Source organism: Biomphalaria glabrata, chromosome 2 (genome assembly GCF_947242115.1).
Source record: "Biomphalaria glabrata chromosome 2, xgBioGlab47.1, whole genome shotgun sequence".
NCBI classification, from domain to species: domain Eukaryota; kingdom Metazoa; phylum Mollusca; class Gastropoda; family Planorbidae; genus Biomphalaria; species Biomphalaria glabrata.
This window is the reverse complement of record NC_074712.1, coordinates 115,594-143,375: the sequence shown is the minus strand read 5'-3', so window position 1 is coordinate 143,375 and position 27,782 is coordinate 115,594. Positions and strand designations below refer to the sequence as shown.

Genomic DNA, 27,782 nt, shown 5'->3' with positions numbered 1-27,782 from the left:
TTCCAAGATTAAAGATGAATGCGAACCCAGTCATGACCTGTATATTTTTCCACATCTGGTGCAGACAGGGCCATCTGGTGTGGGGTCTAGTTAAGTTTTCTTTATAGAATTATAAATAAATTAAAAGTCAAATCAGGTGATAAGGTATTAGATACTTCTGGTCAATGATTTTAAAAATAAAATTGGAAAGCTCATTTACTTTACAAGACACAAAACAAACTAGTGCAACAAACTATAGAATAACTATAAATGGAAAAGGCAACACATTATATAAAGAACTTGAAACTGTTTAATAAAAGAAATAAAAACAAGCAACATAATTTATCTCTAGATCCAGAATTATAAGAGGATGTACAAAATGTTCCTCATAATGATAAGGACAAGGAGGCTCATTATCTAAGGCCGGCCCTGGCCACATGTTTTAGAGGCCTATTATTTCATGCACAGTACACCAACGATTGCTTCATTATGATTGATAGATTGCTTCATTATAATTGATTTCCTTGTTTAAACAATGCTTAAAATGGTACAAAGATAAGAAATAGACAAAAACTAAAAAAAAAATTCCGAACAAGGGTAAGTACTTTATCTACCTAAGAGTCTTGTACTTTAGCTACCTAATAGACATTTGTACTTTATCTACTTAGTAGACATTTGTACTTTATCTACCTAATAGACATTTGTTTTAATATAAAGAAAGAACGCAATACAAAAACAATATATCCAAATAGTGTATAATGAGAGATGGCTTGCAGAATTGTCTCGGGAAGAACAATATTTACAGCACATCAATGGCTGTGTCTGGCAGATACTACGGCTTGTACACAGCTGTGGACTTAAATCTGGTTCTCCTAGTACACACTCTGTTAAAAGTAAACAGATAATTATACATTACTTTCATCATGTCTCGACTACTGTAAACAGTACTGCTTCTTGTACGACTTAATCAAAGTTAGATATGTTGACCTCTAGTTCCTTTGATGGAGCTAGCCAGGAAAACCAGTGACTTGGCTGAATTTAAGTCATTGGTTAATATGCATGACTAAATGCATGACGCGTAGGACGTAATCATCTTCTTTTTTGAAGTAACGTCTGTATTATATAAGATAAGATAAGATGGATTATGGGCAGGACATGGCCTAAATTGTGCGTTGTGTCAAAAAATACAAATACCTCTAGCTCACAAAACAAAATTTAAGCAACCGATAAAGTGGATTAGTTTAAATAAGGAAACAACAAACCTATGGACTGAACAGAATACCGACAAATAAACATTTCCAATACATGGTTGAATATTTTTTGTTATTATAAAGAAAAAAATTACTTCAATAAAACAGGAAACGAGGCATTTCGTGTTTGGTAGAAACCTCACTCAATGGTTATGTCTGCGCTGAATGGCTGATTGTGGCAAAATATGTTGGTCACAGTTAGGGCTACGTACCCACGTGAAATACTGCACTCCTCATTAATCTTCAGACTCGAAGACAAGCTTTATTATTATTATTATAAACCTCATTAAAATTTCTTATTGTAAACAAAGTTTCTACCATAACTGACATCATGATAATTGTTTCCACTTACAAGAGCTAAGGCAAATTAAGCAGATCGAAATATCTAGGCCTACTGTATATTTTGTTTTTTTATATAGTTCTAATGTTTTAATTGGTGTAATGCACAAAATGGACTGGACTTGACTGTAATGGATTCAACTGGGCGACTTCACACTGGACTTGACTGTAATGGATTCAACTGGGCGACTTCCCACTGGACTTGACTGTAATGGATTCAACTGGGCGACTTCCCACTGGACTTGACTGTAATGGATTCAACTGGGCGACTTCCCACTGGACATTTCCTAATGGATAATAAAGATTATTATTATTCTCTCGACAATATTACTGGCCACCGAAAGCCGCCATAGCTTTGTGTGGTCTGTCAGTCTGTCCTTTCCTCAACCTGTGACACTTATAGAAAATCTTGTGAAAATCTGATTTTACAGCTTGGAAAATCTCTTTTGCTTAGGCTACTTTATGATTTCTGAAAGTTAACCGTTTTTATTGTTATAATAATTATGCAAGCCGGTTTTTCATAAAAATGCATAATGATACACAATCTTTGATACATAAAGATACACACTATTTTATTTCCAGTGATACATATGAGTCTATATTGAATGAAAGTACAGGTACAATCTTTTAATTAACTTCTCTTGACTCAAAATATTTTTACGTATATAGAAGATCGTTTAATGGCTATGTATCTTTTCTAAAACACATTTATTAGACAAAGGAATAGTTTAAAGCTTAGAACCTAGATACAAATTGCAAATCACTTACACTACCAAGAGCTCAAACGTCAGATAAAACACATGTAATAAAACATGAATGGCTGCTTAATCATTTGTTATGCGTTCTGGGCTGTCGTTCGGTGGTCTCGATGTTCATGAGTGCAAACCCTGCCCGCTGCCTTCCCCCTTCGTCCTGCGGGAGGTTTGGGCCAGGATGTAGTTCATCTTCAAAACTGAATAAGCATTCGAAAAATGTTAAATGTATTCGCACACATTTTGTTACACATTTTCCTACCGTTGGGGGACGTTAATTGTGTGGTACTTGTAGTTGCAGAATTGTAATGTAACGAGCAATAGTGACAGCATAGTGATGACTTTGTCTGGCAGACACTAGTGTTAGTGCACAGTTCTGGCCTCAAGTCTAGATCTCCTGGTTCACATTCTGTAGACAATTTAAAAAATACATACTATATCATCAAGAATGTCTTCAGTGCTCTTCGATTTGTGACTTGCAGCATACATTATTTTTATCTAAATGTTTAGCAACTAATGAAAAAAAGATTAGGCTAAGGGATTAGTTGGGGCAGGTACGATTAAAACAGCAATTTCGTGTATTATAACGTCACAAATATCTTTAAGCGAAAACAACTTTTGTAGGCTACACAATTGAAACAATAATTTGCATTTTTTTATTACAATTATACACGTCACATTCTTTTAACACAATTTTAAAACTTTAATGCACGCATCACGATGATACTCTCTCTGTAATATACACAGTGGTATAGAGTTGGTATAGACTGATATACCATTAGATAAGCAATAATACACATTAATTCACAATTTTACATTCTTTGAAGCAGAAAAATATACTGCCTTTTTAAAACGAGGATTGGACTTATAGTCATAGTCGAGTTCATAGAAAACCAGAAACGTGTTCATATTCAACCACGATGGAGGAGCTATGTATACATATACACACACAATTACACAATAACACAGTCACGATCGAAAGACTACAATATTGTAACGTCACTCTTTCTATCCAGGCTTTATGCAAACACTTCACAACCTACTCAACTTGACAATTCGGGATCCATAAAACTTAATTAATGTCTAATATCTCTATGAAACATAATGGGTCACTTCAAAAAAGGAGTCAATTAGTCAATACTGTACAATTGGTAACACGAAACAGTGTCTGTAAAAATGCTCAACCGTACTGTACTGATGTATAAACTCTGTACTGATGAATAAACTCTGTACTGATGTATCAAACTCTGTACTGTTGTATCAAACTCTGTACTGATGTATAAACTCTGTACTGATGTATAAACTCTGTACTGTTGTATCAAACTCATCCAGATCAAATCTCAAACTAGCAGAGTTCTATAGCTCAATGTCTACTGGTCTAGCTCTGAATCATCCAGATCAAATCTCAAACTAGCAGAGTTCTATAGATCAATGTCTACTGGTCTAGCTCTGAATCATCCGGATCAAATCTCAAACTAGCAGAGTCCTATAGCTCAATGTCTACTGGTCTAGCTCTAAGCTCTAGATCATACAGATAATATCTCAAACTAACAGAAGTCTATAGCTCAATGTCTTCTGGTCTAGCTCTAAGCTCTACATCATCCAGCTCAAATCTCAAACTAACAGAAGTCTATAGCTCAATGTCTACTGGTCTAGCTCTAAGCTCTAGAATCTAGATCATACAGATCAAATCTCAAACAGAAGTCTATAGCTCAATGTCTACTGGTCTAGCTCTAAGCTCTACATCATCCAGATCAAATCTCAAACAGAAGTCTATAGCTCAATGTCTGATGGTCTAGCTCTGAATCATCCAGATCAAATCTCAAACTAGCAGAGTTCTATAGCTCAATGTCTACTGGTCTAGCTCTGAATCATCCAGATCAAATCTCAAACTAGCAGAGTTCTATAGATCAATGTCTACTGGTCTAGCTCTGAATCATCCAGATCAAATCTCAAACTAGCAGAGTCCTATAGCTCAATGTCTACTGGTCTAGCTCTAAGCTCTACATCATACAGATCAAATCTCAAACTAGCAAAGTTCTATAGCTCAATGTCTACTAGTCTAGCTCTAAGCTCTACATCATCCAGATCAAATCTCAAACTAACAGAAGTCTATAGCTCAATGTCTACTGGTCTAGCTCTAAGCTCTACATCATCCAGCTCAAATCTCAAACTAACAGAAGTCTATAGCTCAATGTCTACTGATCTAGCTCTAAGCTCTACATCATCCAGATCAAATCTCAAACTAACAGAAGTCTATAGCTCAATGTCTACTGGTCTAGCTCTAAGCTCTACATCATCCAGATCAAATCTCAAACTAGCAGAGTCCTATAGCTCAATGTCTACTGGTCTAGCTCTAAGCTCTACATCATCCAGATCAAATCTCAAACTAACAGAGTCCTATAGCTCAATGTCTGATGGTCTAGCTCTGAATCATCCAGATCAAATCTCAAACTAGCAGAGTTCTATAGTTCAATGTCTAGCTCTAAGCTCTACATCATCCAGATCAAATCTCAAACTAGCAGAGTTCTATAGTTCAATGTCTAGCTCTAAGCTCTACATCATACAGATCAAATCTCAAAGTAGCAGAGTTCTATAGCTCAATGTCTACTAGTCTAGCTCTGAATCATCCAGATCAAATCTCAAACTAGCAGAGTTCTATAGTTCAATGTCTACTTGTCTAGCTCTGAATCATCCAGATCAAATCTCAAACTAGCAGAGTTCTATAGATCAATGTCTACTGGTCTAGCTCTAAGCTCTACATCATACAGATCAAATCTCAAAGCAGAGTTCTATAGCTCAATGTCTACTAGTCTAGCTCTGAATCATCCAGATCAAATCTCAAACTAGCAGAGTTCTATAGTTCAATGTCTAGCTCTAAGCTCTACATCATCCAGATCAAATCTCAAACTAGCAGAGTTCTATAGTTCAATGTCTAGCTCTAAGCTCTACATCATACAGATCAAATCTCAAAGTAGCAGAGTTCTATAGCTCAATGTCTACTAGTCTAGCTCTGAATCATCCAGATCAAATCTCAAACTAGCAGAGTTCTATAGTTCAATGTCTACTTGTCTAGCTCTGAATCATCCAGATCAAATCTCAAACTAGCAGAGTTCTATAGATCAATGTCTACTGGTCTAGCTCTGAATCATCCAGATCAAATCTCAAACTAGCAGAGTCCTATAGCTCAATGTCTACTGGTCTAGCTCTAAGCTCTAGATCATACAGATAATATCTCAAACTAACAGAAGTCTATAGCTCAATGTCTTCTGGTCTAGCTCTAAGCTCTACATCATCCAGCTCAAATCTCAAACTAACAGAAGTCTATAGCTCAATGTCTACTGGTCTAGCTCTAAGCTCTAAAATCTAGATCATACAGATCAAATCTCAAACAGAAGTCTATAGCTCAATGTCTACTGGTCTAGCTCTAAGCTCTACATCATCCAGATCAAATCTCAAACAGAAGTCTATAGCTCAATGTCTGATGGTCTAGCTCTGAATCATCCAGATCAAATCTCAAACTAGCAGAGTTCTATAGCTCAATGTCTACTGGTCTAGCTCTGAATCATCCAGATCAAATCTCAAACTAGCAGAGTTCTATAGATCAATGTCTACTGGTCTAGCTCTGAATCATCCAGATCAAATCTCAAACTAGCAGAGTCCTATAGCTCAATGTCTACTGGTCTAGCTCTAAGCTCTACATCATACAGATCAAATCTCAAACTAGCAAAGTTCTATAGCTCAATGTCTACTAGTCTAGCTCTAAGCTCTACATCATCCAGATCAAATCTCAAACTAACAGAAGTCTATAGCTCAATGTCTACTGGTCTAGCTCTAAGCTCTACATCATCCAGCTCAAATCTCAAACTAACAGAAGTCTATAGCTCAATGTCTACTGATCTAGCTCTAAGCTCTACATCATCCAGATCAAATCTCAAACTAACAGAAGTCTATAGCTCAATGTCTACTGGTCTAGCTCTAAGCTCTACATCATCCAGATCAAATCTCAAACTAGCAGAGTCCTATAGCTCAATGTCTACTGGTCTAGCTCTAAGCTCTACATCATCCAGATCAAATCTCAAACTAACAGAGTCCTATAGCTCAATGTCTGATGGTCTAGCTCTGAATCATCCAGATCAAATCTCAAACTAGCAGAGTTCTATAGTTCAATGTCTAGCTCTAAGCTCTACATCATCCAGATCAAATCTCAAACTAGCAGAGTTCTATAGTTCAATGTCTAGCTCTAAGCTCTACATCATACAGATCAAATCTCAAAGTAGCAGAGTTCTATAGCTCAATGTCTACTAGTCTAGCTCTGAATCATCCAGATCAAATCTCAAACTAGCAGAGTTCTATAGTTCAATGTCTACTTGTCTAGCTCTGAATCATCCAGATCAAATCTCAAACTAGCAGAGTTCTATAGATCAATGTCTACTGGTCTAGCTCTAAGCTCTACATCATACAGATCAAATCTCAAAGTAGCAGAGTTCTATAGCTCAATGTCTACTAGTCTAGCTCTGAATCATCCAGATCAAATCTCAAACTAGCAGAGCTCTATAGTTCAATGTCTAGCTCTAAGCTCTACATCATCCAGATCAAATCTCAAACTAGCAGAGTTCTATAGTTCAATGTCTAGCTCTAAGCTCTACATCATACAGATCAAATCTCAAAGTAGCAGAGTTCTATAGCTCAATGTCTACTAGTCTAGCTCTGAATCATCCAGATCAAATCTCAAACTAGCAGAGTTCTATAGTTCAATGTCTACTTGTCTAGCTCTGAATCATCCAGATCAAATCTCAAACTAGCAGAGTTCTATAGATCAATGTCTACTGGTCTAGCTCTAAGCTCTACATCATACAGATCAAATCTCAAAGTAGCAGAGTTCTATAGCTCAATGTCTACTAGTCTAGCTCTGAATCATCCAGATCAAATCTCAAACTAGCAGAGTTCTATAGTTCAATGTCTAGCTCTAAGCTCTACATCATACAGATCAAATCTCAAACTAGCAGAGTTCTATAGTTCAATGTCTAGCTCTAAGCTCTACATCATACAGATCAAATCTCAAAGTAGCAGAGTTCTATAGCTCAATGTCTACTAGTCTAGCTCTGAATCATCCAGATCAAATCTCAAACTAGCAGAGTTCTATAGCTCAATGTCTACTGGTCTAGCTCTAAGCTCTACATCATACAGATCAAATCTCAAAGTAGCAGAGTTCTATAGCTCAATGTCTACTAGTCTAGCTCTAAGCTCTACATCATCCAGATCAAATCTCAAACTAACAGAAGTCTATAGCTCAATGTCTACTGGTCTAGCTCTAAGCTCTACATCATCCAGCTCAAATCTCAAACTAACAGAAGTCTATAGCTCAATGTCTACTGATCTAGCTCTAAGCTCTACATCATCCAGATCAAATCTCAAACTAACAGAAGTCTATAGCTCAATGTCTACTGGTCTAGCTCTAAGCTCTACATCATCCAGATCAAATCTCAAACTAACAGAGTCCTATAGCTCAATGTCTACTGGTCTAGCTCTAAGCTCTACATCATCCAGCTCAAATCTCAAACTAACAGAAGTCTATAGCTCAATGTCTACTGATCTAGCTCTAAGCTCTACATCATCCAGATCAAATCTCAAACTAACAGAAGTCTATAGCTCAATGTCTACTGGTCTAGCTCTAAGCTCTACATCATCCAGATCAAATCTCAAACTAGCAGAGTCCTATAGCTCAATGTCTACTGGTCTAGCTCTAAGCTCTACATCATCCAGATCAAATCTCAAACTAACAGAGTCCTATAGTTCAATGTCTAGCTCTAAGCTCTACATCATACAGATCAAATCTCAAAGTAGCAGAGTTCTATAGCTCAATGTCTACTAGTCTAGCTCTGAATCATCCAGATCAAATCTCAAACTAGCAGAGTCCTATAGATCAATGTCTACTAGTCTAGCTCTGAATCATCCAGATCAAATCTCAAACTAGCAGAGTTCTATAGATCAATGTCTACTGGTCTAGCTCTAAGCTCTACATCATACAGATCAAATCTCAAAGTAGCAGAGTTCTATAGCTCAATGTCTACTAGTATAGCTCTAAGCTCTACATCATCCAGATCAAATCTCAAACTAACAGAAGTCTATAGCTCAATGTCTATTGGTCTAGCTCTAAGCTCTACATCATCCAGATCAAATCTTAAACTAACAGAAGTCTATAGCTCAATGTCTACTGGTCTAGCTCTAAGCTCTACATCATCCAGATCAAATCTTAAACTATCACAAGTCTATAGCTCAATGTCTACTGGTTTAGCTCTAAGCTCTAGATCATACAGATCAAATTTAATAATAATTTTATTTATAAAGCGCTGTTAACAAACAAAATGTAGGCTCAAGGTGCTGTAATAACATTACAAACAAAAAACACTAGAGCTAAAATGACAGTTAATCTAAAAAAGTTTTAAACAGATAGGTCTTAATGTTCTTCTTAAAATTGGTGTAGCATGTTGTCTGTCTGAGATCAATGGGGAGTGAGTTCCAAACCTTTGGTCCGTGAACTGAAAAAGCACGCAGACAGTAGCTTTTGAGGGAGAAACGTGGCACTACTAAAAGCGTTGAGTCCATTGAGCACAGGGCTCTCTGGGGGACATATGGAGTAATCAGTTCGCTAAGGTACAAGGGCATCTCATTGTTATTATATATACACTGATGACAAAGTGTGGCGACCTTGTAATCGATTCTCGCTTTCACGGGAAGCCAATGGAGCGTGCGCAAGAGCGTAGTAGCAGAATCTTGTCTAGTTTTTTTAAGGGACTATTTAATCGCAGATGTATTAATGTTAGTCTAGCTCTATTACAAATTTAATTACATGACTGATCCAAAATAATTGATCATATTAATATATAAGCTTTGTTTTTTTTTTAAGTATTTTTTTTAACGTCACATTTACTACCAATACATTGCCTACTAGTTTTGGGTGAAGTGGATGGTATCAATGGTCTCGTTGTCGTGGTACTTGTAGTTGCAGACGTGTAATATGACGAGCAGTAGTGACAGCACTGTGTTGGCTGTATTAGGCAGACGCTAAAGTTAGTACACAGTTCTGGTCTCAAGTCTTGATCTCCTGGTTTACAATCTGTACAGTATTTAAAAAAATACATTACAAGACTATATCTTGAATGCTCAAAAAAAAAAAAGAGCGACTTTTGCAAAGTACAGTTTTAGTGTTTTAGATTCGCATATATACAATGCTTGGCAACAAAGAAGAAGAATTATGCTAAATGAGGCCTGGGAAATGTAACAAAAGAAAAACCTGTAGACATAAAAGTATTTAAAGATAAGCATGTCAAAATACTGGTAAACTGCAGAAATCAGATCCACACACAAAAAAAAATAATTAAATTTTCAACATTGCCAAATCTTTGCCACATTCCTTGTCGTAGAGAATGAATGTGAGAAAAAACAACGTGTTCAAACTTTTTACCAGACAGACAAGTGAATCGATAGAAAATAAAATATGAGAGCCTAAGTTTAGAGACTAAGCGACTATAGAAATAATATAAAATAACATTATACCTAGTTATATTAGAGGGACTTCTTATGGTCCGACAGTTACGCTCGGCAGGGCACATATCCCGTGTCAGGGACGAACGTATGCCAAAAGCAGTCTTTTTTGGTGAGCTAAAAGGTAGTCAACGTAACAGAGGCGCCCCATGAAAACGCTTCAAAGACCAGCTTAGGCGCTAACTTACCCTAGCTGACATAGAACAGAGTACCTGGTTGCATGCAGCCTCAGAACAAGACAGCTGGAGGTCACTCACAAAGGCCGCGGGATACACATTTGAAACTGATCTTCGGAGTCGAAGATAAGCCTTATTATATTAAACGAGGGGATAATGACAACTGACCATGCAGCCACCTTCGAGGCCCTAAACATCCCTAAGAATATTCTCTCTACCTGTTAGTGGGCAATACAGCTGCAAACCTACAATATCACCTTGTAAAATGTCCAGTAGATAATCGACGCCGTAAGCGCCATTATCCAGACAATTCATTGGGAACGAACTTATTCAACGACCAGGCATGAAGTCTTGTCTGAAGGTCCCAAAATGGCAGTGATCATAACTACGATTGGATCGTCCCATATACGTGGCGCCTGTCGTTCCCATACCCCGCCCGGAAATGTCTTCATGTTCTTGTACTGTAACCACAACAATACAGTGTGAGAACCACCGCTCCAGCTACGTCCTCACATCGAGTGAGATACAAAAAAAAAAAGAAGATATTAGGATATCAAGTAGAATTAAGAAATCTTTAACTACAAATCCCGAAACTAAAAAGTGTAGCTAGAAGAAGAGATGATTCAATTTGTACCGATAAGGACGCCTATGTAAGGCTACTTATCGACAGTTGCCCCTTGTGAATACATATTTTAAAGTGCTTCGAAGTCTTGAGAGCTCCTGCAAATCCGAGTAGCTATTACGAAAACGCATATATATCACGATGTCACTAATCGAGAACATCAAAGCTCACCCAGCTTTCTCATTTCTATCAAGAATTGCATAGAATCCTAAACGCTGCTGGTAAAATCATTGGCAAAAAAAAAAAAACATTCGGGCAGCTACAAGCTAAAAAGATTCTAGAAATAAAAGGTCATCCTTTGGGTCAGGATTTTGTGATTTTACCATCACTAAAGAGATACAAAACACCGATAGCAAAGACAAACAGACATAAAAAATCCTTTGTTCCCCTGGCAATCAAATTATTAAATAGAAACAATCTGATATAAACTTTTCGCAAGAATTGCATATGAACGCCTGATAGTACTTATTGTTAAAAACTAGGAGTTCGTACATCCCATTAAATGTCAACAAAGTTTCCTACCTTTAATTGAAGTGAATAGCACAAGGGGATTTGCTGTCGTGGCTAATCTTTTAGGTGTGCTTCTTCTGGTGCTGTACGTTGGGGTAAAGGGGGTGCCATAGTTACACGTGCCACAGCAATCCACTTGAGAATTCAAGCAGTGATCTTTTGTACAATCGATGATTCTATCTCCGTATTCACAGCCTAAAATGGTACGATCTCAAATTTAAATTAGGTCTATATGGAGAATTCTTTTAAAAAAGCCTTTCTGGTGTGTAAAGTTATGAACTATCGATTCGCTGTGTCTTTTAATAGAGCATATGTGGCGCACAAATTGCTGAGGAAAATAGAACAGCGCTGGCAGAAGAAAAACGCCAGAGAAGAAAAGCAAGGCCAATACACTAGCTCCAGCTGGAATAACCTGCCCAGCGTGCAGCCAAACATTCCGGGCTCACATAGATCTGACCAACCACACGAGGAAGCACAAAACCCCAGTGCAAAACTACGATGGACGAACTATAAAATATGTATGTGTTGTTTTTTTTTTTTTTTGGCATTGCACTATGAAAATTGTCAACTCCATTTAAAAATTATGGATTCGTATAGATAATTATCACCGTTTGGTACAGAGGCGGACTGAGTGTCAAAATCAGCCAGGCATTACTTACTATTGGCAAACATTTTGAGTGCCATATCATAAGTATTGTAACGAATCTCCCATATCCAGGCTCTCTGCAAACTGCACCACACGACACGACGAACTTAAAGAACCTCACCTCAGTGCTCCAAAATAACAGTAACATTTTAATTTCAAATACATCACAATTGGCAATAACTGAATGTCCAAAAACCTAGTCTTACTCCGGACTTCACACACCTTGCTGGTTCTGACTTCGCCTCGTACTGGTCACATTGCGAGGTAACGTGAAGTGAAATGATTCTGTACTCGTTGAGGAAATCGTAGCAATCGCCACATTTTTTTGTCATAGGAGTTACTTTCATACGGCTTGCTATTGATGTTACAGAAGGCACCATCTTCACTAGCATGGCCATTGTAGCTGCGTATTTCATGGCTCTGGGTTTCTACCACCTCGTTTAAAGTTTTCAGCTCGGGGCTCGTCATCTCTTCCACTGAGGTGTACATCTGTTCTACCCTGGCACAGGTCTCGTTCTGTAAGCTCACACTTGAACACATTCTAAAAGTCAGCCAACATATGTTCTTTAGAAGTAATCAACAGCTCTACTACATCGGGCTCTAACTCGAACAGGTAGGTGTCCGGATCTTCACCTTCTTCAGTTAGCAATAAGAAGGAAAAAAAACTGCATTTACAGCTTTAGTTCTGAATAATGTGGAAGTAGTTTCCTTTATTCGATACACAATAATTGCCAATAATGAATTGACTAATGGGTTTATTTTTAATTGATTCATGTTTTCTTAGCTACAATGAATAATTATTTAAGTTTCCACTTGATACAAGAATAGGTGTTGGAGAAATAACATCTACATTTATCTAAGGAGACCAAAGCCTACATATTTAGCCATATATCTTAATTCTGAAGGATTACATTCCTCTAAGATACTCTAAGCGTTACTAGACATGGATTGACATGTATGGCATTATGTATGACGTAATAGATCATTGAAAGTTTGTATTGAGGTTTACCTTTCACGGGCCTAGACACATTGTTACACGTGTCACAACATGCTCGATAGCCAAGAGTAGAGTAACAGTTGCCCATAAAGTCATTGATAAACAAACTGCAAGAATAGCTCGGTCTGTCTCCAAATGCACAGTTTTCTAGAGAGTAAAATGTAACAGAGCTGCTCAAAAGATTCCTCAAGCGGACTAAATCAACTTAATGCCACCACATCTTTTAAGTACGATTTCTTTCCCTTATTTAAAAAAATAATTCATTATCAATAGTTAATTAACAGAGCTGCATTAACCGTAGAGTAGCAGCAATAGCACACTATTAAGATTTACTACTTCTAAAGAGAAAAGTATTGCTGGGAAAATTAAGTTAGCTTTATAATGTACATAAAGGTAGATTGATGGCAGTTTTAAAAAATGTGTTTTACAATGGACACAACTGAAGCAACCATAATTTCAAAAACATTTGGCCTATTATCGTATACGCATGTTATGTCATCTTCCCATAGTACCAATATAAATTAGTTTATTTTAAAAAATCAATATTCAGTTCTGATTAGGTGAAAAAGAAAAAGAATATTTAAGATCTTTAAGTTACACACCATCAAGTTGAGGAGCGTATGGGTCGCTGACACATTGTCCATTTATGCAGACCTGAAACAAAGACAGGTATTTAAAAATTCAATGATTCAAATTTTATAAACTGTGTGATAAATTACTTATTTTGTTTCAAGATCTTACCAAGAAGAATATAAAAAATACTTTAAAAAAAAAGTTATATTAATTGTAATTGAATCAATTAGTTAAAATCAGTCATGTAATTATAGACTGGGATTTTTAATTTCGGGAGCTTAAGGGGCATCTCTGAGTCCACCCAGCTCGTACGGAAAGGCGATTATCTTGCATGCGGACTACAACTCCCGCCTATCGAAATTGGAATCTTTTTACTGTCGCATTGATACTGTTCATGTTGGCTTACTTTAGGATTTCTGTATCTGGAATGTGGTCAGACCAATGCGCCTTATGATATTTCTGAACTTAAATTGTGTAATGTCTCTATAAATAGCTCGTTTTTATCTATAGTATTAGTCTATCTTTATGTAATTGTACAGCAGACTGACCTAGATATATAAATCTGTGTGATAGAAATATTTACACCAATGGTTTTCATTTAGCCTAATCAATGCGCTATGATCCTATCACTTGTCTGGACCAGTTGTGAAAGGGGGAGCGGAGAAGGGGGGTGTGGGGGTATCTCGGCGAATGTTTACATGATCTCCTTTTAAATGAATTTTAAAAAATGTTCCCTCAGGGCTAAAGATTCCTCAAGCGGACTAATTCAACTTATGCCACCACATCTTTTAAGTACGATTTCTTTCCCTTATTTAAAAAAAAATTCATTATCAATAGTTAATTAACCAATTAGCTATTTTTTAAATTTTATTCTTGTGTTATTAGGTAAAAAAAAATGAAGCAAAATTTCAGCTAAATACGAGATTGGGTGTGGGAGAAATAACAGGTACAAACTTTTTGCCATACAGACAGACAGACAGACAGAGTGAATTGATAAAAGCTTTGTAAAAAAATGATGTACTTCTATTATTTGTAAATTAAAAAAAAAAATTCATCAACATTTAGACCAGTGTTTTCTTAATAGTGTTCCGCGGAACCTTTGTGTTCCGCGAGGCCTGACTTGGTGTTCCTCGAACTATTTAAATAATTATTAGGAATAGTTTAGGCCTACACGTGAATTAATCTCTACGTATGAATTAGTTTCTAAGTAAATGCAGAAAAAAAAAAGATTTTGTTAGTTCTTCCTGGTAACAAAAATATTCTATAACATCACTATGAACTTTGAACTGACCTAGATTCTGACTCAAAATTGAACCAAAGATAGAAAAAAGCATATCTCTGCACTGTTTTATGGGGCGACTGATAACAAAACAGATCCATTTATTTAGCGGAGGGAATTACATTTTTTTGTTTTAGTCAAGCTTATTTTATTGCTTGACTTTTCATATATTTACTTTATCAATGTAACCCGTTGACTTTCGTAGGTGGTAAAATGTAAAATGTTGTAAAATGTTTTGCATGTTTCGGATGTTCATTCAGAGTTGAAGATAATTACTTCCTAGTCCAAACCTCCCGCAGGACGACGGGGGATGGGAGCGCGCCGGGCAGGGTTTAAACCCTGGACAATCGATACATCTGAACGCCAGTCCAGTGCGCAAACCGCACACCAGGCAGCCACACGGGGCTGAGGCTAGGGTGGGGGAGGAGGGGGTGAATTTGAAAATCCCCCAGCCCCCACTTGAGAGGGGGCCCCTATTGAGTGTTTTTTTTTCCATTGAATATTAAATATTACGCAAAACGCAAGGGCCCCCAAAGAGGTCAAGCCCCCCTCCCGGGCTACCAAATGATGGGAAATTCCTAGCTACGCTCTGGGTAGGGGTTGAACATTAAAGCCTCATTAACTAAGGATTCTGTAATATTAGTTTTGCTTCATTTATTTCTCTGAATTGGGGGAAAGGGACGATGTTGGCTATTTCTGCCACAAGTAGTACAACCAATGAAATAGTAGTTGCAGTGGGTGGAGTCACACTGAGTGAGTTTAGGGCTAGACTCAACCCAGAAACATGAGAAATGGTTAGAGAGAAAGATGGAAGAAAAAGAGAGTGAAGGACAAAAAAAAAGAGGGAACAAAAAAAGGAAAAGAGAGTGAAAGAAGGAAGGAAAATAAAGTGAGAAGAGGGAAAAAAGAGAGGGAGAGAGAGAGGAGGGAGGAAAAGAGAGAAGAAAGAAAAAAAAAGAGAGAAGGAGAAACAATAGAGAGAAAGAAGAAAATTAGAGAGTGGGGATGCATGTGTAAATCAGATGTACTTGAAGTATTTCTAAAGATACTTGATTATACTAAGTGCGTGCGTACCTTGTTGAGTGTATTTTAACTGCGAACTCGACATGAACATCACATTACAAGACATGAACAGCTACAACAGGATCAAAGCCTCAAGAACCAAGTTAAATCCAGATGAACACTATAAACCATCTTTAATACAGAATGGGCCACAGTCTAGTCCGTCACTAACAGCGATGTCTACCCCTCAAGAGTCTAGCAGTAACTGATTTCTAAAAGTCTATCCTAATCTCTAACCCCAAAGTCGATGTCGTCACTATACAATGTACGTTCACTGTCTGTCTAATAAAGTGCGCAACTCAACTAACTAAACTAGCTATCTAACAAGAGAGAAGAAAGAAAGGATGAAAAAAAAAAAGAAAGAGGGGAGGAAGGATGAAAAGAGAGAGAAGGAAGGTAGGAACAGAGAGAAAAGAAAGAATAGAGATAGATGAGAGAGAGAGAGAGAAAAGGAAGGATGAAAAGAGAGAGAAGGAAGGAAGGAACAGAGAAAAAAGAAAGAATAGAGATAGATGAGAGAGAGAGAGAGAGAGAAAAGGAAGGATGAAAAGAGAGAGAGAAGGAAGGTAGGAACAGAGAGAAAAGAAAGAATAGAGATAGATGAGAGAGAGAGAGAGAAAAGGAAGGATGAAAAGAGAGAGAGAAGGAAGGTAGGAACAGAGAGAAAAGAAAGAATAGAGATAGATGAGAGAGAGAGAGAGAGAAAAGGAAGGATGAAAAGAGAGAGAAGGAAGGTAGGAACAGAGAGAAAAGAAAGAATAGAGATAGACCCTGCGGGTCCAAGTAAAACGAACGACATTTGGACCACGAGGCCTTACTGCCCTCTCACAATTTTTTTAAAATTTAATTCTGTGAACAATTTTTTTCTTTCTCCTTTGGCTTAGATTTGTCTTGCTAGTTCTAGTACAATAACCGCATTGTCTTAGTGTTTCATCACCGATCAATAACCCTAATGCAACCAGTGGTTGATAAACGTTTCTGATATATATTGAGGATCGATGAAAGCTTACCTTTCCATCGCCACAAGATGTTCCAGTGAGTGCTATCTGCGGGATACATAACCCTCTTAAAACATCTGCACATAACATTGCTTGGCAGATTTCAGTGATAGAGCGTTTAGATTCGGAAGCCTGATTTAATAAAATAAAAAAAAAAAGGTTACAAAGACAGTTTGTGTAGAAACACAAACTCAAAATCGGCACCCGAAGTGGTCCACCCAGGCAGGTAAAAAGGGCAGGATTCAATATTTTTAGAAAGAACATCAGAATGAAATTGAAAATGAAAGAGAAGAATGAAGAAAGAAGGTTGACAGATCTTGTGTGGTGACCAAGGGTCCAGCAGACCAAAGGATAGGTGAAAGTGAATGTGTAGTCAGACGTGAACGTGGCCTAACTGATGTCTTATAATGAATATCTAATTCATCTAATTGTTTTGTAAAGGGTCGATCTCTTATTCAAATCCTCAAGAAAAAAACATTTCCGTAAAAAAAAAAATTACTTTAATTATCGACTGTACAGCATTGTCTGGACCCTGCTGGGCCATTATCCATGGCATTGGGTCGTGGGCGTCGAGAGCCCGGAGTGGACTGTTCACTCTGTGACCAAGGTGTGATTACCGGTTAACGCTGTTGTATATATATATATATATACTCATATCTTAGGCACACTGATTTAATATTGATCACTATGTATAACCATCGTTTATTGTGTCATATCATATCATTGTTTCATTAAACCTTTTGCTTTGTTTTACGCATTCTCGTTGTTGACTAGTATACGTTATCAGATTACAATTATTCGTTCTCTTGGTAATTACTTCATAAATTAATTGATAGACAGTAAGGCGTGTCCAGGCAGACGAGCCAAAGTGTAACCCAGACAGGAATTTACTACTCAGCGTTGAGGTGGGGAACCCTGTGGAGTATTACATCCCCTAGAACCTATCAAGTTGATACTTTAAACAAATATTTACTGTACCTAACAAAACACGAATCAATAAAAATAAAAAAATAAGTGAGTTAATAATTGGTAATTAATCATTTTGTTTGATATCTTATAAAATAAATAGCTTGTACATTATTGATATAGTTTTAAGGGTGGAGTTCTTCCCCTTTAGATTAGGTTTTCTTTTTAATAAAAGAATTTCTTATCTTTTTTAAAGTTCCGATTGCCATACCAGGCAGTGATATAACAACTTAAAATGTGAGCGTGATAAAACATCGCCAAGGATTTTTAAATGAGGACATTTTTCTAAGTGCGGTGAGGTGGCTGAGCGGTAAAGCGCTTGGCTTCCAAACCGGGGTCCGTGTTTCGATTCCTGGTGAAGACTGGGAGTTCTAATGGGTACCTGACATTTGTTGGGGAAAACTAAAGGCGGTTGGTGGTTATGCTGGCCACATGACACTCTCGTTAACCATAGGCCACAGAAACAGAAGATCTTTACATAATCTGCCCTATAGACCAAAGGTGTGAAAGGGAACTTTTTTTTCTAAATAATCATAATCTTTGCTGCCCTTTTTGGCCGAAATAATCAGTATTTACACTAAAAATTAATTTGTTGACTAAGATAGTACCAAGGTATTCACAAATTTACATTATTTATGTTCTCTTTTGCTACAGAAACAATATCGGTTTCCTTCTTCTTCCTGCGAAAATCGATTATCATTTATTTATTTACATTTAATTTTAAGAAATAGAAATTATATCTACAGTATTTTTCTCTTTGTTCTATTCTCTGAAATACTCATTTACCCCCGAGAGCAGGGCAAGGAGAGTCTCATCAAATTAGGGGATCGGTAATTAATATGATGATAATCAATGATTAAGAAGTGACTTAGCAGGAAATAAAAGTGACTAAGAAGTCAATGCATGATGAAGTGACTAAGCAAATATTGCGTGATATGAGTGATAACTCTGCTTAGCAGGAAAGAAGTTAATTTAATTGGGCTGTTAGCGAGTTGTGTTACTTACCCTGCAAAAGAAGGAATCATTTCCAAAAAACTGTAGACACTGTTGATCAGGTTTGATCACCTGACCCAATAGTTTATCAGATACATCTGGAATGTCTGCTGATGCTTCGACAGCGTAGACAAGACAAGTGTAACCTCGACTTGGAATAAACATTTACAATATATAATACATAGAGTTTACATTTTAGCTTCAAATCTTTACTCCTTTGAAGTTAGAGTTACATAGGCAAGACTCGTGTGTTGGTCGAGAGAAAGGGAGGAATGAAATGGTTTGAGCTAGACTGTGCACTGTAATAATAATAATAAAAAGGCCCTTAACATTCCTAGGAACATCCTCATTGCCTGTCAGAGGACGGTACTGCTGCAGACCTGCTACATCACCAGAAAATTCGTCAGTGGAAACTGATAATGTGACTACGATGAATTTTCTTTCCCTTTAACTAAACTCGACCCTGGCAGCGCCAGAGAATGAATAGTCATTCTTTTCTAACATAATAATAATAATAATAATAATAGTAGTCGTCATCTTTACTATTCATGATTGGATTTGATGTGTGTGTGAATTGGAGTTCTATATTTCTATATTCTCCATTACCTTGGTAAGAATCATAGATGCTTGGGTGTACTGTGTAGTGAATTACAAGTGCGAGATCAATACATAGCTAACACAGTCACAGAGAGTCGATACAGAATCCAAACTTGAGATAGCACAATGACTTTATTAACTTTATTACAGAATTGGACACAGTCGAGCCAGTCACTAAACTAAAAGTCTACATCAGTAATATCAAACTCACTAACAAGGGCGTCACTAAAATGTGGCGTTTTAAAGTCCATCTACTGAAGTGCGCCTCGAAACTAAACTAAGTGTCATAATGAAAGCATGCTTACAGATGCCGAATACTATTTAAAAATGTCAGTTTTTCAGCTTATAAAATTGAAAAAAGACAGACTCAAACTCAAATATAACCTAATAACCAGCAAAATAAAAATAATATTTTAAAAAGTATTAAATCTAGTTACATCAATTAGTTTGGATTAGTCATGTAATTAAATTTATAATATAAGGGGCCTATCTTGATTCTAGACAAACAATAATAAATATACGCGATTAGAAATATTTTCAACAACTGTTTTTGTTCAGCTTTTAGGTTTTTAATACGCTATGATCCTATCACGTGTCTGCACTCTCCAGTTGGAAAAGGGATTGGGGAAGAAAAAAGGGAGTATCTGGGTGATCGCTTTTTAAATGTATTTGTAAAAAATAAAGTGAGCAGCCTGAGTTCGAACTCGAGGTCTCCTCAGCCTCCTCAAGTCAATACGGTAACCCCTCTGCCTGAGAGATGCCTATGAAAATGGATTTTACAGTTATTTACAAAATTTTCTTTCGACAAATAATAATAATTCAGCATATCAGTCAAGTGAAATTTCTTTCCCCTTGCTCGAGATACCAAAAAAAAAAACCCAACAATTCATAAACAATAATTAACTAACTAATTGTTGTTGTTTTTTATTTGATTCTTGTACTGTCAGATAAAAGAAATTGTGCAAAATTTCAGTTTTTTTTTCCAGGATTGAGTATGTGAGAATTAACATGTACACACGTTTCACCAGACAGACACAGGGAATTGATACAAGCTTTGTAAATAATAAGGCATGTCTTCGACTCTGAATATTTATAAGAATGCAGTATTTTCCGTGGCTAAACAGCCCCATCTGCGACCTACATACTGTGCCACAACCAGCGCAGACATAACCATTTTCCGCCGGTGGTCGATTTACATGTTCTTTTCAAGGCACCACCAAATTTCAACAGCCACATGCAGATCTTGAGTTGAAACAACAACAAATAAATGTTTTCATAACAATGTAGAAACCAACCTGGAGCTCAATTTTTTCTTCAAAAAGCTGGTAAAGTAACTGACACTGCAGGGAGAGAACAGCCATGGATTATACTCTGTCCCAGGCTTTTTTTCCTCATCAGGAGAACCCATAATGTATCTCTCTGAAGCGTTGCAGAGATTGTTTTCTCCGTCGTGACGTGCTGAGAGGCTGCAAATTGTAATAAATTAACTAGTTAAATTTCCTAGTATGGTTGTTTAAGAAAGTCTTGTCTTTTCCTGCCTCACATGGCTGCTTTGTGGTATACTCCCCGCTCCATATATTACAAAATCAAAGTCTCCTGCCCGCCATAACCTACAGGAGGCTTTCAATTGAATCTAATACTGCTCGGGTAGGCGAACTAAAGTAATAGCAAAATTCTTTATTGAAGAATTTCATGATAAATTAAACAATGTAAAGGACATTGAATTGCGACTATGAATCTTATCTTATATGATACAGACGTTACTTCAAAAAAGAAGATGATTACGTCCTACGCGTCATGCATTTAGTCATGGATATTAACCAATGACCTAAACTCCGCCAAGTCACTAGTTTTCCTGGCTAGCTCAGGCAACCCATTCCATGCTCTAATAGCGCTAGGGAAGAAGGAGATTTTGTACAAATTTGTCCTAGCATATAGAATGAGGAATAATCTCATAAAAATGATAATGAATGCCTGGTCATTTGCTATAGTCGAAACGATGTCACCGACACAGTAGTTTCCCCCTCTCCCCACAGCAGTTCCTCCTCTCCCCACAGCAGTTCCCCCTGTTATGACATGATTAGGATTTAGTTATTTGTTTCGGGAATAAGGGGAAAGTTGTACTTAGTGACAAGTTACGTGAAAGATAGTTAAAAAACAAGAACTCTCTAAGTGACGCTTTAGAATCAAGACGCTTTCTTCTTTACAGTAAGAATAAGAAGAATTATATAGACAGCTAGTAATAGAGGACATCGGACGGTTCCCCTGAACTACCAACATGATTTACTTTACATTTGTGTTTGGTAATCCACTTATCATAATCAGCTGTTCCTTTCTTACTAGACCATTTTGTGCAAAGTCTACAGCTATTTGTAAGAATTTCTGCGTCTAAACATTTACCTGTTCCTATTGATATGGCTGTAACAACGCCATGATGGCTCGAGTGCCCTCGATGCTGCCATGTCCCATCAACGCTCACACCGCAGTCAGTGATGCCTTCTTCGTTGCTGATTCCAACCTTTTCTTTCACTTCCCTTGCAGCCTTTTCCATACTTTCTTCTGCAACTTTCTTAGATGCAAGGCCTATGGTATGCATTACAGATTGATAAGATGTTTCAGAAATAGGAGGTGGACTGTTTGTATGTTGACAAAAATTCAAGAGCGCACTGTGACCTGGACCTATGGATCTTACCAATGATACCATTCTGAGATTTATTTCCCTAAATCCTCTTTTTTGACCATCTCTATTTTCTTTAGAAGATCTAAAGCTTTCTTCAAATGAGCAGTCAGCTGAAGTGCATTTCACAATTAGTTCCTGACAAAATCCAATTCTTGCGCTTTCATTCAAAAACAAATTTAGAGAATAGTTGAAGCATTTAGGACATATCAAGTAACTTGCCAAGAAATTATTAAAACATGCAAGGTTTAAAAAGATATTACAATCCAGTGGATTATCTGATAAACTTGATTCAGATGAAATATCTACATTAGGTGAAGCAGCTTGATGTGTCTCTTGTTGTTCACCAACTTGTCCATGATCATCACTTGTACTACTTGTTACTACTATCTATAGACTTTGCAGACTTGGTGTATATTTATTCCCACGAAATTTTCTTTTTCTACCACAACTTTGCCTTTTATTATGCTTATTGGCCATTATTGTTACACAAATAAAAATGCAATATGAATATAGATCTAAATATCAAAATATACAAAAGAGTCTTTCACCAGCAGCAATCCAAAACGAAAAAATGTTGCTAGAAATTACACAAAATCCAACAGAAAATAAACATGCTTTTGTTGACTGGGACAGTGAAGTAATAGAGTACATTCCCTTAGCTACTTCCTTTATATCTATAAGCATATCGCATTTTAACTTCATTAGAAAATAATTAAAAAGTATTATTTACAAAAAAACAAAAACAAAAATATTTACCTGCTTATGGTCGTTGCTAAGGTAAACAAACACTACCCCACCTAATACAAAAATTATTTTAAAATACTTCTAGAAGGAATACTTGCCTCAAATAAACTGAATTTGATAGAGAAATGGTTGTACAATATAAATATGATGAGAATGAAAAAGTGATATTTTGGTCATTTCTTACTATTCTTTAACCTTAGATCCACCTTAAGTATTCAAAGTGTTTGCTGTTTTAACACCAGCGTCGACTCAATGTATCGATTGTTGGCCTTTCGTTGGTGTTATCTGTTCCAGTATTGAGTTCAGTGTTACCTCCAGTTGGACTTTTCAAGTACTATACAATGCGGAAGAGCATAACACCCCTCTCCCCACAGCTGACGTACCCAACGAAACAAAACTTTTAACACTATCGCTAGGCGTATCAGCTAATCTATGTAACACATCTCCTTTATTTTTGCTATTAGCCCATTTGTTTATAAGTCTAATTAAGTAGACGCGGTGGTTGAGTGGTTAAGCGCAGTGGCGTCACTAGGGGTGTGCGGTCCGCACCTGGTGACACCCACCAGGGGGTGACACCCAAGTGAGTAAAATGCAACTTTTAAAACTAAAACATTAATACCTTGAATTTGAGAAAAATAATTTCTTGTAGACACCAGGAAAAGAGTTTCTGAAGCTCAGAAATGTAGAAAAACGCTCGGCGTCCGGGGCTTCGTCCCGGAACACTACGAGTGAGATTAAGGCACTCTAATCATCTAATCTAACCAGTTGAGTGGCAAACCTAGCATTGTTTATTTTAAACTGTTCAGAAACACATAGACTGAAACGCCTCATTCGACGTATAGGGCTGCAAGCTCTATCCACAGCCCTTTCCCAGCTGGCTCCACGGAATTCAGGACTTCTAAAAAAGTGTGACGCCATGCTAGACATGTTTTTGCGTTCCTCTTTTCGGCTTTCATCTTTAAGTCTGACTTTGGTAAACGTGTTTCGTCTTGTCTAATGTGATATGTCTCACAAATGTCAATCGACATTCAGTCGCCACTTTCCTTAGACGGCCTGTAGGGGAAAATATTTCTCTATTGGGTACATTATCTCAGTATGTTATTCCTAGTATCTTTCTCAGCCATCTACTCAGCCTCGTTTCAGCCTTCCACGTCTCGAAGCGTGGGGGCCGCTGGGACAATGATTGTATTGAGAAGCTGGATTTTAATCTCCAGGCTAATTAATTTTGTTTATTCAGATAGGCCTTAATTTTTAAATCCGACATGCAACACTAAGATATGATCTTCATCGCTTGAGATAACACCTTCTAAATAGGCTTGGTTAACTTTTCTATTTGTTCAAGATCTGTATAACCAATGCTTATGGGTGTATTGGGTAACCAGCACCCAATATGCATAAATTTGAGGGCGTCTTTATCCGTCATCTCGAGTATACATTAAATTGTATTTCAAAGTAATGCTATGTCGTCTGCAAAATCCAACTCGATTGAAATCCGAATGCAGCCTGTTTAATGTATTTTTATGACATCGTCGATGGCTACAAGAAAGTGAAATGGGGAATAAGATAAACCCTAATCTTATATACGTCTCGATGTTTAAGTAGGCCACCGTCTGTTGTGACACAACAGCTTGATTCACTTTAGACATGTCGCTGAATCTGGACAAATTGTTGCGAGTTTCCTTATAGCAGCACTAATGCCTTCCAACAAACTAAATAGCAAAGGATTACCCATGTGCCAGTTCATGTGCTACCGTTTGAGAAGTAGAGATAGAATAGCGATCTTCTTGGCGATCTTCTATCACAGAAGAGCTCTTCCCGTTTGTTCGGCACATTGTTTCACCAAAAGCAATCCTTGAGAGAAATTAGGATTCCGTTATTAGAACATAGGTTAAGGATTTGTTCTGGATATGACTTGGATATGTTCTTTCAGATTTGTAAGCAAGTCATAACTAAATGGATAAGTAAATTGTGATATCATGAGTGGGTTTTTTTTTACCTATTTGAAATAATAATATTAGTATAATATTACTGAATAATTATAACATATTAAATTAAATTAGATTCCATTTTGCCCTAACTGGCATGGGAGAATAAAGCTGACAGAAGAAGGCCTAACCCACATGAGCCGAATACGAAAAGGAAACTTAAATAGACAGTTATGCTCCTACTTCAGATCACTCAATCCTCATGCTCGGCTTCTCAGGCGCTCTCAAGGGATTAAAAAAAAAGTGTTAATAAGTTGAACAGATTTATTTACATGGACTAATGTCTTCCGCTCTACTAACTTGAGTGTCTCTCTTGTCACTATTCTTAGAGTATCTCTAATCTTGTAGTTTCTGTCTTTGTCAGACTACACGTATGGTTCCTATATTGCTACTCATTAAATTTCCTAAATCTATCTATAACTCAAGAACACTCTACAAAAAAAAAAAGATTTGTCGACACTAGATGTAACAAAATATGAAGGCTGCAACTGGGTTTCGTATCCAAGTGAAATATTGCTTTTTTTCATTTACTTTTTACCTTTACCTATTCCTTAGTCTGTTGGGGCACCATGCAAGATTCGTCGACAGTCTTTCTCCATTTCTCTATGTCTTTTGCTTTAGAACCTCTTTCAATGACAGGCCCGTCAATTCTTTTATGTTGTCCTCCCATCGCTTTCTCTGTCTGCCTCTTCTTCTTTTTTTTTTTATTGGTACTGTTCCCTAAAGGAAGGGCTTTGCGAGCCCCGATGATTTTTTAATATGAATATAAATTTTTTAACGCTAGTTAGCAGGTCATCATGGGGTCCAATCGTTGCGGTAACCGTGTCTCTTATCTCTTGGTTTGTGATGCAGTCTTTGAATATGATACCTAGGATCCTTCTGTAGCATCTCTATTCCATTGTTAGGATCCTCCTCGTCAACGTCCAAGACTCACAATACAAATGCGGCCATGACAAGGGAGCGTATCAGTCTGATTTGTTGTCGAGGGCTAATACTTTGCCCCTTACATAATAACAATTGTATTTCTAAAGCGCTGTTAACAAACAAAATGTAGGCTCCATGCGCTGTAATAACATTACAAACACAAACACGACAGCTAAAATGACAAACTAATCTAAAAAAAAGTTTTAAACAGATAAGTCTTAATGTTCTTCTTAAAAGTGGTGTAGCATGTTGTCTGTCTGAGATCACTAGGGAGTGAGTTCCAAACCTTTGGTCCGTGCACTGAAAAAACCCTCAGACCGTAGCTTTTGAGGGAGAAATGTGGCACCATTAAAAGCGTTGAGTCCATTGAGCGCAGGGCTCTCTGGGGGACATATGGAGTCATCAGTTCGCATGTTATTATATGTTCTGAAAGTGCTGCTGTGGAGTGCAATTCGGGCCAGTAGTTCACATTTCATTTAGTGCCACCAAATGCAGTTCCCCTAGGGCCTCGATTTATCTAAGGCCGGCCCTGGAGGCAAGAAAAGTGATAACTCAAGATGTCTGACCAGCTTTAAAAAGTGAACGCTAAAGAGGACACGTAAATGAACAACATAAAATAGACGTTCATGAACATCTTGCACACAAGCTCAAAGTAGAAATCTTGAGCTGAATTGTGAATAGAAGAACTTGAATGTGTAAAGCTTAGACTTAGAAGAAAGACTCGTTCCAATGATAAGGACTACAGGAAATTGATTCAATGAGAAATCATAGACCATTAAACGGCTTCATTAGTGAAGACTTCATTTAAAAACAACTTAAATTTGACTTGTTCGATTTGTTATTTCACTGCTAATCTTGAATCACGGTCTAATGAAGTCATCAGTCAAAACAAAGAGACGAAGACATTGAGAACTTTTAGTAAGAAAAAGGAAATACGTTTAAAATACGACCTCAGCGTTACGACCTAGTTTCCCACTACATGGCTGCCTGCTCGTGCGGTATGCTCGCCGGACTGTCGTTCCGTTGTCTCGATGGTCCAGGGTTCCTACCCTGCCCGCTGCCATCCCCCGTCCTCCTGCGGGAGGTTTGGACTAGGAAGTAAATTATCTTCAACTCTGAAGAAACATCCAAAACATGTGAAACAGTTTACATTTTAAAATAAAGTGTTAAGCGTATAATACATACACTCACATCGTATCTGGTTCGTAAAAAAAAAAAAACAATTAAATTAAAAAAAAAACATATTTAGCTGTTGTAACAAATCAATTGTCAAACAAGATTCTGGAAGGAAGTATGATCATGAGCTGAGGTAGGCCTATCACTTTGAAGTACTGTCAAAAGACATTAACCCGAAAAGAGAGCACTTACCTAAGGTATCTTGTTTATTATTGTTACCATCCGCTGTAAAGAGGTTATAACTGTAATGAAAAGAATGGCTGCGATATTATTCGTTTTTAATGTTAAATGTACTGAACTGAATTTAAATGACTCTATTTTTACAAAGCTTATATCAACTCATTCTGTCTGCCTTGTAAAAAGTTTGTACACTCTATTTCTGATACGCCCAATCTCGGATCAAGTCGGACCCTAACCCGATATACTGTGCTTTTTTGTAAAAATAAAATTGGTGCCAGTACTCAATGATCGAGTGCCTAACTTTAACTACTAATAAATTAATAATAAACATTAAAATACAAGAAAAGTAATAATTTTAACCCCAAAATTGAAAAAGGTGCCGGCACTCCGTACTGGTGCTAGGAATGTGTTTGTGAGGGCGAATTATAGTGGTATGAATAGTGCACGCGTGGGCGTACCCAGGTCGGGTTGGGGTTCTGTACCATAGTTAAAATTTAACTTGAGATATGGATAAATGTACCATGCTTAGCAAGACAGGTGAATCTATAGGTACCATACTTAACAAGACGGATGAACTGATTGGAACCATGCTTAACAGGACATATAAACTTATAGGTACCATGCTTAACAAGACAGATGAACTGATTGGTACCATGCTTAACAAGACAGATTAATCGATTGGTACCATGCTTAACAAGACAGATGAACCGATTGGTACCATGCTTAACAAGACAGATGAACCGATTGGTACCATGCTTAACAAGACAGATGAACTGATTGGTACCATGCTTAACAAGACAGATGAA

General features: G+C 37.2%; 1 protein-coding gene and 1 long non-coding RNA gene across 15 annotated transcripts in view; one reads left to right on the top strand and one right to left on the bottom strand.

Moving 5' to 3' along the window:
• LOC129924407 (uncharacterized) overlaps window positions 1-27,782 on the top strand; it is a 116,035-nt gene that overhangs the window by 56,789 nt on the left and 31,464 nt on the right. The window lies entirely within an intron of this gene.
• Window positions 267-27,044, bottom strand: LOC129924406 (A disintegrin and metalloproteinase with thrombospondin motifs 18-like). Of its 14 annotated transcripts, none has more exons than XM_056018631.1 (11): window positions 26,989-27,044; window positions 21,688-21,870; window positions 20,583-20,753; window positions 18,703-18,841; window positions 16,744-16,863; window positions 13,422-13,473; window positions 12,832-12,966; window positions 11,189-11,371; window positions 9,273-9,440; window positions 2,583-2,729; window positions 267-863 (listed from the first exon to the last, which is right to left on the bottom strand). In XM_056018631.1, the coding sequence occupies exons 2-11, from the start codon at window positions 21,747-21,749 to the stop codon at window positions 670-672; spliced, it is 1,371 nt and encodes a 456-aa protein (XP_055874606.1). In that variant the 5' UTR covers window positions 21,750-21,870; window positions 26,989-27,044; the 3' UTR covers window positions 267-669. The 14 variants fall into 14 exon arrangements, with proteins under 14 accessions (XP_055874606.1, XP_055874607.1, XP_055874604.1 ...); XM_056018632.1 differs by lacking the exon at window positions 26,989-27,044 and adding an exon at window positions 24,440-24,562; XM_056018629.1 differs by lacking the exon at window positions 26,989-27,044 and adding an exon at window positions 22,516-24,000 and having other exon boundaries at window positions 21,688-22,124.